Source organism: Paramacrobiotus metropolitanus, unplaced genomic scaffold (genome assembly GCF_019649055.1).
Source record: "Paramacrobiotus metropolitanus isolate TYO unplaced genomic scaffold, Prichtersi_v1.0 Parri_scaffold0000025, whole genome shotgun sequence".
Lineage (NCBI taxonomy): Eukaryota > Metazoa > Tardigrada > Eutardigrada > Parachela > Macrobiotidae > Paramacrobiotus > Paramacrobiotus metropolitanus.
Genome location: NW_026570245.1, coordinates 892,912 through 910,998, shown reverse-complemented (window position 1 = coordinate 910,998; position 18,087 = coordinate 892,912). Strand labels below are relative to the sequence as shown.

Below are 18,087 nucleotides of genomic sequence, written 5' to 3'. Positions count from 1 at the left end.
GCATTCAAAAAAGAGAAGGCAACTTCACCTGACACGCGCCAATACTTACGCCTATGGTTTGGAGCAGCGCTCGGTTAACTTGAATTTTAATTGTGACTGTCCACAGTTAACAGCGATGCCATTTTGTAGCACTTATGCACTAAAAAAATTATTAATACTTTACAGCAAACCGAATTATGCATATATGTATTCAGTTTAGTTTTTTGATTGTTTAACGTTAGCGCATTACAGAGCCAACTATATGGCTTTCTTTTATAAGTTGCGACGAGACGCAAAAGGAAAAAATAATAAATGATATCATTTTACAAGCACGTGTTTATGAGCTTGCATCGCTTAAGAACAACAAGATAATTTTATTGATATCTAAAAAACGAAGCGATTAAAGCAGCTGTTTTGCAACAAGTTTTGACCGAAGTAAAACCAAAAAAAGGCATTTTTGAAAAGGAAGACCAATTTTGCTTCACTTTGAAATGGTCTCACAATAATTGCAATGTTTACTTGCGGTAGCTAAAAAGTAACAGCATTTCTTGACATTAGACGGAAAGCCTGTAGTATACTGCAACGAAATAGGCTGCAACCCAAATTCAAAAGATTGTTTCGAGAAACGTTTTTGATTCAGGCTACCAATTTAGGCCACAGCCTAAATCTGGTAACCGCAGTTTATTATAACAAAAAATGCATACTAAATAGGCCTTTCCAATTTCGCTCGAATTAAGAGATCGAAACAGGTAAAAGAATGTCCTGTGATAAAGTAAATGAAGGTAAAAAACACTTAGGCTGTAGCCTTAAATAATGAAAAAGATTTGGAAAACTGCAGCAGTAAAAATAAAAGAATTGAGTAAATCGCGTTTTGCTCAACCTTTTTATGTGATACAGGTTGAAACCTTTTTAAATTGGTTTTTGAAAACCATTATGGTGTCAAACTTGGTTGTATGATGACTAAAGAAAAACGGTTTACATATATGCAAGCAGTTAGTAGACCGAATTGCGTTTTCTGTTTGCTGGTCTCTGACTGGTTGCGAATGTTTGGAAATTTTCACGATACAGCTAGAAGACTTATCGAATGTTAAATTTTTTCAACAGCGATAAAAATTCATAATTATCAGAATGATATTTGCTCAATTTTCCGGCATCAGGGAATGCACGGGACTCTGTGAGAATACGGTGAACGGTTTATTAAGCATTTGAATATGTCTGCTAAATAATACATTATGCCTGCTAAATAGCTAACACTGACAATATCGTTCTGTACGTTTTGAAACCAATTTGCAAAGCTTATTGTTATGTTAAAATTGGTCACTTTTTCTTATCTACGTAACTTACTATTCTTAATTTTTGCTGTTAATTTGTATATAAAGATCATTTTGGTTTGTTTGGTGCTTTAAAGTAGATAACCATATATAACGGCTGCTTGAAAAAATATGGAATGGTGTCAGGATACGTTGGTTTTTGTATTCAATTTTACAAAAAAACATTCGAAATTCTGAAGGTGTCAAAGCGATCCACGTCATATAGGTTTACATTCATCTCTGTTTTCAGGTGGTCAGGTGATTGAACCTGCTGCCTACATGCAGGACAGTTAAAACAAACAAAAAGACTACAAAACGTTCGTTTTTTTGACTTACAGTTTTAGAATAACGAGTTCAGTCACGGAAAACAAAAAGGCAAATACACAAAAGCTTTTCAAATTGAAAAGGCCCGTGGCAAATTAGAAGTGCACTACCTATTGGGCAAGTGCAGCGCACTTGATGCTTCAGTGCAGTGTGCAATTCCGCGGTGCCCGCCACTGATACTGAAACCCGCCTCATTGCACCCGCCAAGGCGGGTGCCCGCCATAAGCACCTGGCACGCCTCGTACTCGTACACGTACTTACAAAATACGTACGTAGAATATTATTCGGATTGTAGTACGTAGAATATTATTATTCGGACTGTAGCAGCTCTACAGCAAGTGGCAGCCTGCAAGACGAAGTTTTCACGAGATGACAAACTGGCTTCCCTATCAATTTTTATCGATCCGTTGTATACTTTCCTCCCAGTGGATTCTTTCGCTGTATTGAAGCGTGTTTTCCCTTGGCAAATTGCACATACTTTCCAGCAGCGCTGAGTAGTTCCGTCGACCGAGCCAGTGCTGGAAGCTGGGTGACATGGAAAAATTATCTTGCTGAAGCTTCTCAGTGCTTCTGCAGCTCTGCTTTTCGTTTCTCGAATTACAGAGTATCTTCTACGATTAACTTGAAGATTGACTCATCGGCATAGCCAATTTCTGTGAAATGTTTGGGCAGTAATTAACGTTGTTTACTTGCTTGTCTACTGGGATTGTCTACAGCGGACTGCGGGAACAGGTACGTAATTAATTTTTGTTGTTTTAAAAATTTGATAAATGATTAGGTGCAATCAGCAATGTCACAATGGTCCATTCTGTTCAATCGCGCATTGGCTGAATAGTAGATCAAAATTATTTATACTTTGACTTATATGAATATGTTTTATTTTCAAAAGGAAAGCTTAACGTATGTATATTAAATTCTGTGGTCTACAGAATTTGGTTTTTTGGTCTTCGTTAGTGTTACTCATTTACGCAGAGGATCCTGATAATGGACTTAATTCTTTGAATTCTGAAATACGCATGTACTGTACAAATTCTGCATCATAAAATTAATTGAAAGGAAATAGAATTTTCTGTTCTCGAATAAGTCATTGCATTTTTTGTGAATTTAAGGAGTGTTGTTAATCGCTGTTTTTTTTCCGAATTTGGGGAGCTGAAATCGAGATCATTCGTGATTGTTATCAAATGTTTGGGTGGGTTTTTGCTTACCAGTTGTATTCGTTACTGGGCTAATCATGCGGTCTTGAGCGGATGTGATTTACCGGATCTCCCATCTGTCTGCACTTGCGGACTTGCCCATTCTTTTTTAAAAGACTTCCTTTCAGTAATTAATATGGTAATTTGTTCTGGCATTAATTAAACACGTTTGTTGCGAGTAAGGAAAATGGAATTTCAGTGCCTGTCGAAGTAGTGCTGGGTATTTGCTTTTTGAGTTAGCATAATTATTACATTTACAGTAAGTAGTACGGTATGAACGGTACATATCTGTATTTCAACCAATATGTAGAATTTCAGTGCTCTGAAGTGCACAGCATTGCACCATGGTGGTTGACTGAGCAATTGCATAAGAAATGCTCTATGATCTTATAGAATAAAATCTGTGTTTAAATGTACAATTTCTGGAAGTGGAACAAATGATAAAATAGACCCATAATTGTGCAACGTCGGCATATAAATATTTTTGATCGCGGTTTTGGTTATTGCGGACTTTTGTGTTCGCAGTTTTCTTTAACAGTATCATCCATCTGTCAGAATTTTGAAATTTGATAACGATGTGCTAACAACATGAGGCGCATTCGATGAAATGCTCGTCGTCCAGGGCGAACATCTTAACAATTGTTACAAAACCTGTTAATAAATATTACTTTTAACCGGTTTTTGCGCTGATATATTGTGTGTCTGGTTGAGCTGTTCTATTTATGCTATCACCGTCCGATAAATTCGAGGGTGACATTTCGATACAACTTGTGTAATATGTGCTGGATATTGTGAAGTGAATCGACGTGCGACCGGTTTGTGATCGAGGCAAATTTATTTGATTAATGGAAGCGTACTCGTTACGAGCAGCATCTGCTCTCGATGTAATAAATGTACTTATTTTTATGAGGCATATTCAGTGATGTATTTGTGTCACCTCATCGTGATCATGTCAGCGTTTTCCATTCAAGTTCATGGCTCTTATTGAGTAGCATGAAATTCCTTGTAATATTTGATTATTTGCTAGATTGATATAACCACCGGAAATGCTACTCGAAATTTGCGCTTGTTTTCAATTTACTTCGTCAACTGCGGAGTAATTTTTACGGGCGGTATGAGTGCTGTTTTTAATATGATTGCGGTAAACAAGTAAAATTCCAAAACGGTTCCGAAAAACTTTCGATGGTTCCCTTTTGTGGACGATGATTGATTATTTCTAATCTTAAGTGTCGTTTCTTCTGCGATAAAATTTTTATATGTAGTAAGTATTGTAAAATTTTCGGAATTTTTGCAGTTTTCGCGCTTGTATTTTATGCAGTAGTTATTCTCTGATTTTTAGAGTAACGCAAATGGATGTGTACTCGTATTCTACATTGTATTTTGTTGAGTGATGACTATAACGGGTGTTAATTATTTTGTTTACTTTCCAGTCACTTGTACATATTTTCATCGGCAGACCATTGCATACTGTGTACAGTTAAATGAGCAGACAGCTCTTTTCTTTCTTCGCTACGTCAGATTTGTGCGACGTGTTTCCGTCTAGTCTGAAGTCCGAGTGAAGACTTTACCCCTGTAACGATGATCTCTGGAGCTCCGTGAACGATTATTTTAACTGTCATAATCATCATAGTTGAAATTTTAGCATGGACGCTTATCGCCCATGCATGTCATTTTGATTACAGCTGAGCATTTCTGTTTGGATTGCAGTTAACTTTCTCGGACATCGAAACATTAGTGGGAATATCGTCAGTCTGAAACTCGGATAATCCATCATCATGCCGAAAAACAAAACCAAATCCAAACGCATCAAAGCGGTATCCCAGAAAGTCAAGCTTTTCAGGGCAAAAGAGCCGCTGATCAGCGTGTTTATGTGGGGCATTAATAGCACGGTATGTCTGACAACTTTTCAATCCAAGAGCATATCCTGTTATAAAGCGGTGTTTTTCTGGCTTTAAATAAGTATGGATGCACGCTGCATAGTAAAATTATTCGTATTAAAACTGCATTTTAATGACGAAATTTTATGCGCATGTTCTACACATGTTTGCACGCATTTGTTTATTTTGCTGGAATTTTGAGTAGGCAGTATTTTCTCATTTTTTACGATTGCCTGTTACGAGTTGCAAACATGTTTTTTCGCTTTAAAATTTAACGAGCAAAATTTTTACGTTCCTGTTTGCATAATTTGGTGCTGCGAGACGTTGTTATTACACAGTTTCGTATATGTTTGTCGAATGGCGGCAGATTAATGAATTGACCCATGTGAATATTCCGCCGATGCTGATGCCGGATGATTTCAAAGCCTACAACAAAATCAAGATTGATCGACAGTACTTTAACAAGTAAGTTGGGATGTAATGTTTCCCGTCTGAAGCCCGAAATCCCATCACGCATAGTCATAAATTTTGTCGTCGGAACCCCAACGAAGAGGGGATTATGCGGATGTAGAGAGTACAGTCGGCAAGTACTTACTTCTTAACCAAGTTGCCTTGTCCGTCAACTGTCCCCGGGGAGATTGCGGCTGACAAAAGTCATTCCTTCTCATTTATGCCATGTTTCACATGGTGCTGTGGCCGTTAACGTTATGGAAATTAGAATTAGAAAATCTTTTAATTCCCTCCTGCGCTGCTGGTACATGTTGGCCAGATAATTGGAAATTTCCGCTTTGCGGATAATCTTGAATTGTCAACGTGAATAGAAAGAAATGCATTCCGTTAAGAGAGATTTTGATATCTGACTTATTGTCGGTATTTACAACAGTGTTAGGGTTGTATAACTATAACCGGAATTTTGGTCAAGTTTTAATGTATTTTAATTTTAAACTTGCCTAAATTCGAGAATTTGCGAAGAAAATCGTTCCTTTTGTTCTGCTAATTTTGATGTTGTGGTAAAATGCATACATTCGTGATTGCGTAGTGTGGTATGCGTGCTGCGTTATGCGTTTTGCGTTTGGTTTTTCATTGTTTACTCATCTGATTTTAGGGATAACATGCCTAGTCACTTCAAAGTTAAGGAATACTGTCCGTTGGTATTTCGTAATTTGCGGGAGCGTTTCCGCGTCACGGACAGCCAATACATGGTAAAGTATGCTGCGTCCCTGGATGTCAATGGGATTTCCTGTGCGAGTAACCGTTGCCGTTTTGTGTATGCAGCTATCCCTTACCGGATCTGAGCCGGTTATGAAGGAGGATAGTGGATCAACGTACTATCTCACGGGCGATAAGCGTTTCATTATTAAAACCCTAACGCGGGAGGAAGTGGAAGAGATGCATCATATTCTCAAACATTACCATGAGGTACGAAAATTATATCAAAATTTTGCTCTTTTGAATATTTTTTACTGCTAACCTGGTTTACTTTAACCACTTTGTAACTGGTGAAGAAAAAATATGGATGTTAAATCAACTTTTAGAAATGGTTTTTTAAATGAAGAATATCTCAGCTGTTCTGGTGCTCAGAATATCTCAGGTGTTTAGAAATGGTTCTTTAAACCGAAGAATATCTCAGCTGTTCTCATAATAATAACGCGAAATGCTAATATCCAAACTGTTCCGATAAAATAACGCAGGCATTTTTATGAACTATTTATTTTTAGTACGAGTATACGTGCTGCCTTTTGGTGCATGTTGCGTGTAATACGACACATATAGAGGAGCATTAAATACAGGGCATTTTCCTCATGCGAAATGTTCCAATATTTTTAACGATTTTATTTTTGTTATGCTAAAACTTGGCTTGGAAATTTTCCAGTTGCACACGCACATTTGTAAAGCCTCCTGTTGACCATTTTGTTTAAAAATTTCCCCCTTGATGACATTTGGATGTCTCTGTTTATGATTGCGTAATAGACGATTGATAACATACAGTACATTTTATTATCCCTTATTACATCGCAACCCCGCATTGATATGTTGTCGATTTTCGGTAAGCTGATATGTCTCCGCATGGAATATAATCTACATTGTGCCCTTTTTGCATGGTGCTTCCGGCAGTATGTGGTGGAATATCACAGCAAAACCCTGCTTCCGCAGTACTTTGGCGCCTATCGATTGACCGTGGAGAAACAGGAGAGCTATGTGGTGGTGATGCGCAATGTTTTCAGTCATCCGTTGCGTGTACATCGGAAATATGATCTGAAGGTTAGTAGCGGCTGCTTATTGGGTTGGTTGGGGGGAGAAATGACGGGTATATAGCGACCATTAACGGGTCTATAAAGTGTGCACAACGGGAAATGGGCAGTCGTGTGATTTTTCTGTCAAAATGCACAGCCGGTTGGAAGAGATAATTGGATACGTGCTGACTCTGGGAGGATATTTTCGGGGATTGTTACTTACACGGCTAGGTTGGTCATTAATGGGTGGGTGGGGTGATGCAAGGCTGTTTGCTGGATGTGGTAGCCTTTTGTTTGTTCCGCTGTAAATCGGTCGATTGCTAGTTCTGTTAAAGAAATATTACTGCTGTTCTGTATTATACTTTTTTGAAATTTTGACTTATGTGTTGTTGTAACAGTTTTTTTATCAACTAGGATGGTAGTGGAAACTGGTGCAAAATGTCTGCATAAAACTAGAACCATCTGTATGTCTTTACAAAGAGATAATAAGTTTTCATTTTGCAGTGTAAAATGAAATGTTGCGTTCGTTTTCGGTTTTTATTCGATTGGTGTTATTTTCCTGTATCTTTCGTTTCCTTTCCTCTTTTTACGCTTAATCTTGAAAGGCAGTAATTAAAATCGTCTGTTGCGAGGGGTTTTTAACCAGCAGAGCATAATAAGGGAGGATCTAATCTGTCAACGTATAACGGAAATTGTTAAGGCGATCAAATTGCCAAGTGGTTACAGTGATCGGTTTTGATGGGTAGAGCAGGATCTGCAATCGGTATAGTGCTGGTTGTGGTATTGAAAGTGTTTTTCTTCCTCTCTCCGGGGGCTGGATGTTATGTGAAATGTGGGAAGTGCAGGAGCTGCATGTGTGATCGATAACCGCTATATACACGACGTTAATAAAAGTGAAGCCGTCGATGACTTACTGCTACGAAACAACGTCGACGGATCAAGTAGTCTCGAAATATCGATTCTCTTAGCGATGAGATGTAATTTGCGGCGAGTAGAAAAACTGGCTTCAGTGGGTAATGACTAGGAGCGATGGGGGTTTTTTATGGAATGCCATTTCCTATCCGTCATCGCCCAATCTGAAAAACGGGATATTTCCGCGCATATGATAATCACACAGAACTTTATTTTTGAAAGATCAGTAGTTGTGTAAAATATTTAATTAGTGTTGATGTTTTGGATGTTAGGGTTCAACCGTCCAGCGTGAAGCCAGTGAAAAGGAGAAATCCAAAGAACTTCCCACCTTCAAGGACAACGATTTCGTCTCGGAAGGTCACAAAATGTACATTGGCAATGAGAACAAGGCGGAATTATTGGAGATCATACGGCGTGACGTGGAAGTGGGTTAATAATCAATCTGTGGTGTCTGCTATATGCTGTGTGTCGTAAATCTGTCAATTTGTTAACTAGTTCACCCGACATGCTATTGATAATTGTTTTCTGTGTCGTTTGACAACTCTAGTTCCTATCAAAGAACAATCTGATGGACTACCGACTTCTCTTGGGTGTTCATGATGCCGATCAAGGTGGTAATGCCTCCGGGGTGGATGATGAATCCGAGGAGACCGGCGGCGAGACTGACTCCGTTAACAGTGATAATAGTCCGCCGGAGAGCCCGGGGATTGTTAATTCCGAGAATAAGGATCCCAATGCGCCTTCACTGTTTGCACATCCGGTGGAAATCATCTCCATACCTTCGTCTGACAGTACGTTTCCCGTTTAAACATGATCGGTCAACATAAGAGACATACTGGTTTCGGTAGCGGAAAAAGTGGAATGATTCTTGCTTAGTGTAAAGATCTGCAAGCAGTTCTTGTATGATTTGATGGAGTTCGGTATTTTAAAGTTTAGTTATCGTTTTTGAAAGGTAGTAAAGTTTAGGATTGTGAAATAAGCGAACCGGAACAGAAAGAAAGTTATTTCTGAAAGCACTACCGTCAATTCCAGTAAATATGATGTGAAAATGTCATGCAGTTTGTCGTTTAATGTCATGTGGTTCTTTATTTTTGGTACTTTAATCTCATTTGTACGATATTCTCTGGATTGTTGTCATTCCGGTTGGACGCAATCTCGTTATGCTTTTGACATAATTTTTAATTGTTTCTAATGGTCGCTTGAAATATGCTGCGACATATTCAAGTGGTGAACATTTTCCGCCTTTAGGCTAGGTACTGCAAATGTGCTTTTTGAAGTAATTTTTGATTTCGTGCTCCACGAGGCAGATTGTCGTCATGCGGTTTGCAGAGCCAAAGGCATTATGTATTCCCTCCTTAGGATGGAGAAATTGTTTAGGTTTTTCTTTAGTCACGAACAGCGTAATTTGATGCTTTGTCATCAGCTGATGGCAACTGATCCCGGATTATACGCAATATCGACCTTGCGTTCTTTTTCCGGCTTAGCACAATTACGCCTATTCTTTGAGGCTGTTGTAGTGGTTGGTGTGGTCTATTGTGCGACTGCCGCTAAATTTATCTCTTTGCAGATGCACCAAAGAAATCAATATATTTCGTGGCCATAATCGACATATTGACGCACTACGGAATGAAGGTATGGGTATTGGTAGCAGTGTAGTGATTTGGGTAAAAAGTTGCGGTTCCTTAGCTTCTCGTGTTCGTGCAGTAAATTTTTCACTGAGTGGAACGATAACATTTCGCTTTGGATTTTTGTTTGCATAGTTCCTATTAGCTTTTATAGTTGTGATTGATTTCTGTTGCATTGATATTAATTTTAATATTATTTTATCTGTATAGAAATGCTTTTTTTGTTTTGTCTATATAGAAACGCACTGCACAAGCCGCCAAGACAGTGAAGCACGGATCCCATGCTCAGATTTCCACAATTCCTCCGGATCAGTATGCGAAGCGATTTTTGGATTTCATGGAGAATATTATTGTATAAAGGAACACTGTGCAAAAGGGACACAAAGTGACGTTGGTTGGTTGACGTCTGAGTTATTGTTTTCACATTGACATAAAAAGTGGTTTTTCTCTGTAATTGGTTTTTTTGTGTTGATAGAATGTGGTTGTATACAGATTATGCTCTCTCTCTTGTGACGAATTTTACTTCCAGTGCGGTATGCCTGTTAATTCCGTTGTGAGTTGTATACTCGAAGTGGGAGCATCTCTGGTTTTTTGTTTCTTGTGCTACGAGCGCCGACACGGTTATTGTGGCTGTTCGTACATCCATGCAAGTTATGATTTTTACTTATGAATTAGCTTTTAATGATCGTTTTAGCCGCACCATGGGTGCTTTTTTACCCAGATCCTGAGAATGCAAACTGGAGTGCTTATGACACAATAAATTTATTACGGTTCTGAAAGCCCTGACTTGTCTTCATGCACGCGAATCTGAGAAAAAAATACTTATAACATAATCGTTTAGAGAAATCAATTAATCTGATGAAAATTACTATGAAATAATTACAATTTCAATTATTTCTGCAGTACATAAACAGAACACCGAAATTTCGTGCTCATTTGTTGTTGTTTAAACGATTAAATGCATGAGTTTGAACAAATTCAAAATTCGCTTCCGATTTACATTTTATTGTGATTTTTCACCATGAGAATCGAGATATATTGTGTTTTCTCGCAAGCACCACCGAAACAAATGCATTTTTATTCAAGTACGTATTCAAAAATTCCAATAAATGCAACAATAAAACGGATCAAAAAAATTGTAGCCTTTACACATAATATCCAACCTGAGCCACACCGATAAAAATAATTCAGTTCGTCCTGGCTTCCTGCACCAGTGGTAAATCACAGGACTTATCGCAAAAGGGTTTCGTGTTGGTCTGTTTGCAATTGCAAAACCATACTTCTTTGGCTTCCGTGGCGACGAATTTCACGGGACGTAAACTGGAGTTAATGTAGGGTTTTTTGTGCGCACCATCACAAAAGGGCTACAACAGCAGAAATCACGTGCAGATATAATTAAGTGGCTCAGAAACGGCATGAAAACCGAGGAACGTAGTGAAGAACCCATGAGACATCCCCGCGGGTCCGCCGACCTACCTGTTTGTGACTGTAGCCGCAGGAGCACCATGAATACTTTTTTCCGGGTTCCAGGCAGCATTTAAAGGGTTTCTTATCATAAATGCGTCCTTTCTCCGTCTGATAGGCCCCTTTGGACTGCATGACGGCTTCCTTAGGAATATTGTTGCTAGTGACTTTCTCAAATTCCAGATATTCGTAATAGCGCACGGACGTCCGACTAGGGACCTGGAGAACATTTTTTTGTTACTAATAAAAAATTTTCGCGATTATTTGCAGCGTACTGCAACCGGGACAAGGCAACGGTGGAAAACGCAAGCAAAAAAGCTGGTGACTAAATTACTCAATATTTTTTACTTACCAGATGTGGTCTGCACAGCTGCAGACCTCGAAACAGCGACGAAATACTGGCGTTCATGACGGTACACTATCAATCCACGGTCCGCAGATATTTTCCAGATAAGGACTAATATCGATGCAATAATTAGTGTGATCAAGAAACCAGCAGAGCAGCAGAACTCGAAAAACGAATATTTTCAAGAAGCTACTCCAAAATCCAACAGTCAATAAATTCAAACAGAAACCAAACACGACAAACAACAAAATTCAACACGGTTTCTTTGTACTGCTTCTTGATTATTGAAGAATTCGGGCACACAAGCGCTTAGAAAATTTAACACAAGACAACGCAAACAATAAAGGATTCAAAAAATTAATAATAAAGAATAAGACACAAGTCACAAAACTCAAAAAACAAGCAGTGCAGGTTTAAATGCAGGTAAAACACAAAATTTTTCGAAAAATGTGTTGCAGTTGTGTCGAGCTGCACAGCTGCAGCATGCGCACGTGCAAGCGTTACTTTTGGTCTTAACGGCACTGCATGCCTTGACCATGATAGTCTGATGCTGACAAAAGTGATACCTTACCTGCCCTGATTCCATCCCGCGTTTTTTGAGTTTATTGTTTTGTTTCCATGAGTCGGTAACATTAAGTACGAAATACTACAAGCATATGCAAAAGTTTTTACTTTCTTATTACTTAAACAAGAAACCTGATTTGGGCCGACTGGGCATATAAACCGACCAGTCTGTGTGTTGCTAGGCAGAAGCAACTTTACAATGAAGATAGTTGATACGTTTAAGTTAAGCCTTGTTTGACCTTTTCTTGCTGTACCTGTACCAGGATGCATTCAAAATAAATGATATTTATTTTGTTACAAGCGATTTCAATGGCGTGAATTACTTGTTTAGGGCGTACTATCATATATCAATTTGTCGGGGCTAAAAAATCGGAATTCCTAAAAGTTAAGTGATGGATTTGTACGAGCAAGTCCGGAAAAAACTGTCCCGTGTTTATGGAACCCTGCTTTGCTTTAGCTCAGCGCTAAATTAATTTGCACCTTCTTCCTGATTAAGCGAAGCTTTATTTATTACCATGAATGGAAGAGTGCTTAATCAGCGTCAGATTGCTCAAGGTGAAAATTGCGAAATTTTTGTGGATACATGGCTCGTGTATTGCATATGGCTGCGCCGTGTTCGGATCCTTAACTTATTGATTCTCGTTATAACTTACAGTTTTTGAGGATTACCACCGTGCACAAACCACATTTGTGCAAACAATATCGGAATTAGCATCGCGGACAAAAAATATTGAGTATTTACAACAAGAAGGTAACGTGAGAAACGGGGTATACATAACATTTATATTTTATAAGTAACTAAACTTTAACTTTAATACTGTAAACTTTTGCTAGAAAATCCTTGTGCAGAAAATTCCATAAAATAGTGGTAAAATTTGTAATCGTTAGCGGCCTCTGCTAGAAACATAATGTAAAAAAGCTGCTAGAAACATAGGGTAAACGATTCGATTGATTTCGATCAATCTGGTGCATTACGAACATATTCACAGAATTCGTATGTTCGCTGAATTTGTAGGTGTTATGGCCCTGCTGAGACCTTTGCTGTTGGACATGCGACCGAATATTCAGTACATGGCTGCGATGGCTCTTGGTCGCTTAGCTGATAACAGTCCAGATTTAGCGACCGGTATCATTACGGGCGACATATTACCCCAAGTTATTTATGGACTTGGTAAAAATGGTGTATGTTACATCAGAATTTGCTTGGTTTATTTTTTAGATAAAATACTATTTGATTTATTACTTAATTAATGGATTAAATAATCAAGCGCGTAGCATTAACAGTACTTCGTACTACTTGTAGGCATACTACTCGTATTTCTTCGAATTGCGCCCTTTTGACGCTCATCTTAGCCTGCATGTCCTACTTAAACGATCTTAATCTTTATTTTCTTTAAAAAATTCTGAGGGTTTGCGAAGTGAACCCTTGCTTTTTTAAATTATATGGAGTAGACCTTATAATTAGTATTTTAGTTAACTATCCGCAGGATACAAAACCGTGTATCAGTTTTATTTACGAAAATTTCACCTTTTGCCGTTTAAATTTAAGGTGATCTACAAAAGAGCCGCCTGCTTCATCATGAAATCTATCGCAAAGCACAGCGCAGAACTGGCACAAGCCGTTGTCGAGGGTGGCGGGGCAGCCGGATTGGTATTAAATTGCATTTCCTGTTTATCGCTGTTCGTCAAAAAAGTCAATCAAAATCAGATTGTAGGTCACATGTTTGGATGCACCGGAAGCGGCGCTACGTGAACAGGCCACCGAGGCGCTGGGCTGCATTGCCAAGCACACCAGCGATCTGGCGCAGAGTGTTGTGGACGCGGGGGCGGGCCCGTTTCTCGTCTTCTGTCTGCGTGAACCAGAAACATCGCTGAAGCGGGCAGCTGTGGTCACTCTCGGCGACATTTGCAAGCATTCGGCGGATTTAGCACAGACGATTGTCGACACGGGAGCGGTACCGTATCTGGCAAAAATGATCGGCGCAGATGATGTTCGACTCAGAGTATGTGATTGTACAATACGCTACATGTTAGTAAAACGTTTTCGTACAATATGGAAAAATTATGCATTTTTATAATTGCTTGAAACAATAGCGCGCGATTCTGCTGTACCGTATAAGACATATTTAGTAAACATTTTATTGCAGCGATGCGTTTTTGCCACTTTAAGCCACATCAGTAAACACACTTTATTATTGGCGGAAGTTGTGCTGGATGCGGATGTTCTGCCGACAATGCTTGTGTCCATGCATGATCGGGATGAGACAGTGGCAAAAAATTGCGCTGGACTATTGCGAGAATTCTGCAAATATAGTGAAGAGGTCATAAGATGCATTTTTATAGTTTGTATGAACTATTTTCTGGTTATAATACAGTATCGAATCAAAAATACAAAAATGTAAATTGCGGTTATTAAAAATTTGCAAAATCGTTGCCGTTTTTCGATTTGGAATGCCGAGAAATTGTACTAACGTATAAAAACATTTATAATCGTTAACAGGTTTAACAATTCCTGAATTTTTTAAATGTGGACGACGTTTACTAGCGATTTTACCCTTCATTTTACGGAATTGTTCCTTAGAGTTTTGTTTCATATCCTGCTTATGGATTGATTTGTTTGAAAACAAAAACTTTGAGCTCAGATCATGTGCCCTGAACTTGAAAATCCCAGACAGTTGTAAATCGTATACACACGATATTTGTGTGACATGTTGCTTCCTTACAAGTTTTCACAATTATTGCAACACGTAAAAACATTTCTGCGTATAACTGCTGCTTGTCTGCGTATATTCTGCGCATACAGGAAATCCAGATACCGTGTTAATTACCACTTTATTAATTGACTTTAAAGCATCATATCTCTGCAGATAGCTCAGATGGTAGTAAACAGCGGCGGAATCGGCGCCACCGTGGAATACCTAAACACACATCGTGGTCCATCCCGTGTGCCGGGTCTTATGACTCTCGGTTACCTGGCTGCACACTCGGAGACGATTGCCGCTGCTATCATCGTGGCCAAGGTTCGTTGAAAACGCACTACGACTACAGCGTTAGGTGTATCGTAAATTTAGCAGCCTACAGTTTTTTGTTTAATTAATTCCAGGACTTAAAAAAGTATAGGCTTGTACTTGTACTGAATATGTTATTACCGGCGGTAAAAAATATGGCGTTGTACCTATGTTACTATGTACATACTACATAGTATGGCGAAATTTTTTAAGGCATTGAAATTTTGCGACAGCAAATCGTACGATATTTAAACTCAATGATTATGATAATACAGCAAGGCAGTATCGCTAATCAGTAAGACTTAAATACACACTTTTATTGCTCTTTCCCCAGGCGCTGCCATGTTTACAAGCCACTATCAAGGAGCCCGACGAAGAAGACTACGTTAAGGCCGCCGCTGTCTGGACTATCGGACAACTGGCAGGTCACAGCTCGGAGCACGCCAACACTATCTGCACCGGCGATATGCTGCCGCAGATAATGGCATTCGCCAGCGATGACCTTGCCGCTTCCGAAGACTTACGTAATAAAGTCAGTAGCTGTTTATCCACATGCAGCGTCGAGGCTGATAAGAGCGCTTATCAGTTTTCTTATTCACTATATAAATTTGCCCTTGGTAATACATGGTGCACATAATATTTATAGTCACGCAAGACACTGCGGAATCTCATCGACAAATGTATCTACCTGCCCAGCTTGGACATGCTGCTACAGCATGGCCCGGCCGTGCTCAAAGATGCCGTTATAACGCAATACTCAAAGGTCAGATTGGTGGTTATGAGGAAAGGAAAGAACGATTAGAATTATGTCAATGAAGAGAGAAAATAAATCACCACATAATTAAGCTGATACATCACTGTGTAATAGTGTGTATATAAATTTACCAAGCAATGCACTATTTAGGTAGAAAAGCGTAGTGTTCTGTTGTCAATACAAACATTATCGTTGAATATAATTCAAGTGAATATACAACATACAATTGGTACGAGTTTATAGATTTTACCGCATGACGCTAAAGCGAGGAGGGCATTTGTCGTCAGTGGAGGCCTGAAGTACATACAGCAACTGGATGTCACCAAGGGCTCGGCTTTGTACGAAGCGATTGAGGCGGTTAATGCGTGCTACCCACCGGACATTGTCAAGTGAGTTAATGTCGGATGGAAAAGTATTTGTATATTTGTACTGTCCTTATATGAATTATTATTATGCCACAAAGAAATTGCTTAGCACATAGAGACTTTGGACGACTGGCCAGAATTGATTTTATGATGATATTACACATATTCTGTGTGACACTGTAAATACAAAAAACTGAATTTATGATATACTCGTAGGTATTTTTCGCCGGGATATGCGGAACAATTGCTGGAAAAGGTGGACAGATTTGCGCCCAGCAAGAATGAATATGAAAAATACCTGCAGGATCCTAATTTAGCTGCGGGCAGAGAAATATCAGCGGACAAATCAAAAATCGAAATGATCTCGGGAAAGTCATAAATATGTGTGACCTGTGACGCTGACGTTTTAAAATACGTTTCATTACGGTGCCGAATCTCCCAGTTCCGCATGCAGCTGTATCGGTGCTCGTGAGTCGTGATCTAAAACACGTTGCATAGCTGTGTGGAACTGAACACATCGGTCAGGATAAAATATAATACAAAATATGGATTCGGAGTTTGTTGTGTTTATACGTATACTGGTGAAAAAACTTCGGTAATGCAAAAATATGCTGCATTCTTAAGTACCTGTGTGCACGAAGTGATTTATGATTAATTCACGGAGGCGGTAGCGTTTTTTAGCTTAAATTATGTTGAACTAACAATTTGCTGTGTCCCACTACTGTTTACGAAATACCGAAGACGCTCTGTCGCGGTCACTATACGAGATATAAAGCGAAATCGTTCTCCACCAGAAAAAACTAAGTTCGTGGTACTCATCGCATTTATCTATGTGGAATCGGGAAAGCATTGCACTGGCCGTGGGCTTATCGGCCTTCGTGCTGTTTTTTTCCTATGCTGATTAAGGCAAAAATCTGCATCCATCTGAGTTAATCGGGTCTCGGCCTTTGCCACTGTGTAGCGTTTGCCGCAAAAGTTCACCGAAATCTGCCTTTCTTACATACAACTACTCTGTACGTATGCAAAACCGAAACGATACACTTATTCATTTGAATTTGATAAATGTTGTGAGCAGTACTTCTGTGGATAATGCGTTGAGCGAGATTGTACGAGTAAATGCCGAAAAAATCTTCCAACCAATGGAGCAGAAACTGCGTAGCGCTTGAGTAATAAAATTGCATTTATTATGCCAATGTAAAAAAAGTTGCGTAAAATTCATCAAGATTCATGAAAAGTATCGTCACGTTTTAACAGAGATACCATGCTTTATGCTCGTGTTACCGCGTAGAACGAAGATGTTATTGCAGCGAACAGGTTCACGAAAATTAACGCGGAATTGTTAGAGAGATTTTATTTCCAGGAAACTAAACCTCCGTCAAAACTTATGCTACTTATTTCTTTACACAAAAAACATTATTTAACCGGTTAAAGACAGATTACAGCTAAAGATAAATCGCAGACAGTTGTTATCGCGATAAAGGTTACTTTACAGTAGACAAGCACAAGGTTAAGGACTACGGCTGTATAAGTGAGCACATTTAATGTAGCAGCCTGGAATTATACAGTACACAGTATAGACGATCGCAAGCAGACGTTCGGCTTTACAGGCTGTTTAATTAGTAGTTTCTGCCGCACTTGACTAACAAATGTAGCAAGTACAAAACTTTTCTTGGCATATTATCAAAAAACTTTTCGCACGAGGTAGAAGCAGTATCTTTAACTAACGGAAGCAGTCATAGTCCAGCGGAATAATTTCTAACTGCATAGTAAATAAGTATATGCTACGAACCTGATACTGAACCTTTGAATTGTCGGTCCGGTACGTCCTGCGTGATATCTCTGTTGCTTGTATTAATTACAGATATACGGTGCGGTTCCTTAAAATGCTACAAAAAATATTGATTACACATTTGACGTGTAGTTTATAATTTAATTTTGTAAATAAACAGCATGTTTCGGTGCAAAATTAATGCCCCCAGAGTAAAGATTGTCTGCCTAAAACGTAACAAATTATCTACCTAAAACAGTAAAATGTAAATGAAATTACATGCATAATATACCAAATGCGTTTTGGTGCTACGCAAAATCGACATTTTTCCAACAACCGCTTGTTTTAAGTTTAAGACAGTATT

General features: G+C 38.9%; 3 protein-coding genes across 6 annotated transcripts; 2 read left to right on the top strand and 1 right to left on the bottom strand.

The window, feature by feature from the left end:
• The first annotated feature begins 1,913 nt into the window (after positions 1–1,913).
• Positions 1,914–10,227, top strand: LOC129587542 (phosphatidylinositol 5-phosphate 4-kinase type-2 alpha-like). Its single transcript, XM_055481337.1, has 10 exons — positions 1,914–2,345; positions 4,514–4,695; positions 5,051–5,148; positions 5,789–5,885; positions 5,959–6,102; positions 6,799–6,945; positions 8,102–8,254; positions 8,377–8,620; positions 9,397–9,461; positions 9,693–10,227. Exons 2-10 carry the CDS (start codon positions 4,582–4,584, stop codon positions 9,810–9,812), a joined length of 1,182 nt encoding a protein of 393 aa, XP_055337312.1. The 5' UTR covers positions 1,914–2,345; positions 4,514–4,581; the 3' UTR covers positions 9,813–10,227.
• A 220-nt stretch (positions 10,228–10,447) lies between these two features.
• On the bottom strand, positions 10,448–11,969 carry LOC129587453 (CDGSH iron-sulfur domain-containing protein 3, mitochondrial-like). 2 transcript variants are annotated; one of them, XM_055481202.1, is made up of 4 exons: positions 11,836–11,969; positions 11,271–11,375; positions 10,931–11,137; positions 10,448–10,818 (listed from the first exon to the last, which is right to left on the bottom strand). In XM_055481202.1, the coding sequence occupies exons 2-4, from the start codon at positions 11,325–11,327 to the stop codon at positions 10,642–10,644; spliced, it is 441 nt and encodes a 146-aa protein (XP_055337177.1). In that variant the 5' UTR covers positions 11,328–11,375; positions 11,836–11,969; the 3' UTR covers positions 10,448–10,641. The 2 variants fall into 2 exon arrangements, with proteins under 2 accessions (XP_055337177.1, XP_055337178.1); XM_055481203.1 differs by lacking the exon at positions 11,836–11,969 and having other exon boundaries at positions 11,271–11,680.
• Positions 11,970–12,073: 104 nt separating this feature from the next.
• On the top strand, positions 12,074–16,726 carry LOC129587452 (sperm-associated antigen 6-like). Of its 3 annotated transcripts, XM_055481199.1 has the most exons (11): positions 12,074–12,383; positions 12,484–12,579; positions 12,844–13,010; positions 13,378–13,479; positions 13,544–13,831; positions 13,976–14,149; positions 14,696–14,848; positions 15,171–15,368; positions 15,483–15,599; positions 15,834–15,979; positions 16,172–16,726. In XM_055481199.1, exons 1-11 carry the CDS (start codon positions 12,344–12,346, stop codon positions 16,332–16,334), a joined length of 1,644 nt encoding a protein of 547 aa, XP_055337174.1. In that variant the 5' UTR covers positions 12,074–12,343; the 3' UTR covers positions 16,335–16,726. The 3 variants fall into 3 exon arrangements, with proteins under 3 accessions (XP_055337174.1, XP_055337175.1, XP_055337176.1); XM_055481200.1 differs by lacking the exon at positions 13,976–14,149; XM_055481201.1 differs by lacking the exons at positions 12,074–12,383; positions 12,484–12,579 and having other exon boundaries at positions 12,865–12,999.
• Positions 16,727–18,087: the final 1,361 nt, after the last annotated feature.

Excerpts from the sequence above, each read along its gene's own strand:
- LOC129587453 (XM_055481202.1), bottom strand. The coding sequence starts at position 11,327 with ATGAACGCCAGTATTTCGTCGCTGTTTCGAGGTCTGCAGCTGTGCAGA. Across the intron at positions 11,138-11,270 it reads AGCTGTGCAGACCACATCTG|GTCCCTAGTCGGACGTCCGT; the intron begins GTAAGTAAAAAA and ends AATGTTCTCCAG. Across the intron at positions 10,819-10,930 it reads GCGGCTACAGTCACAAACAG|CCCTTTTGTGATGGTGCGCA; the intron begins GTAGGTCGGCGG and ends CTGCTGTTGTAG.
- LOC129587542 (XM_055481337.1), top strand. The coding sequence starts at position 4,582 with ATGCCGAAAAACAAAACCAAATCCAAACGCATCAAAGCGGTATCCCAG. Across the intron at positions 8,621-9,396 it reads CTCCATACCTTCGTCTGACA|ATGCACCAAAGAAATCAATA; the intron begins GTACGTTTCCCG and ends ATCTCTTTGCAG. Across the intron at positions 9,462-9,692 it reads TGACGCACTACGGAATGAAG|AAACGCACTGCACAAGCCGC; the intron begins GTATGGGTATTG and ends TTGTCTATATAG.
- LOC129587452 (XM_055481199.1), top strand. The coding sequence starts at position 12,344 with ATGAATGGAAGAGTGCTTAATCAGCGTCAGATTGCTCAAG. Across the intron at positions 12,384-12,483 it reads TCAGCGTCAGATTGCTCAAG|TTTTTGAGGATTACCACCGT; the intron begins GTGAAAATTGCG and ends TATAACTTACAG. Across the intron at positions 15,369-15,482 it reads CCGAAGACTTACGTAATAAA|TCACGCAAGACACTGCGGAA; the intron begins GTCAGTAGCTGT and ends TAATATTTATAG.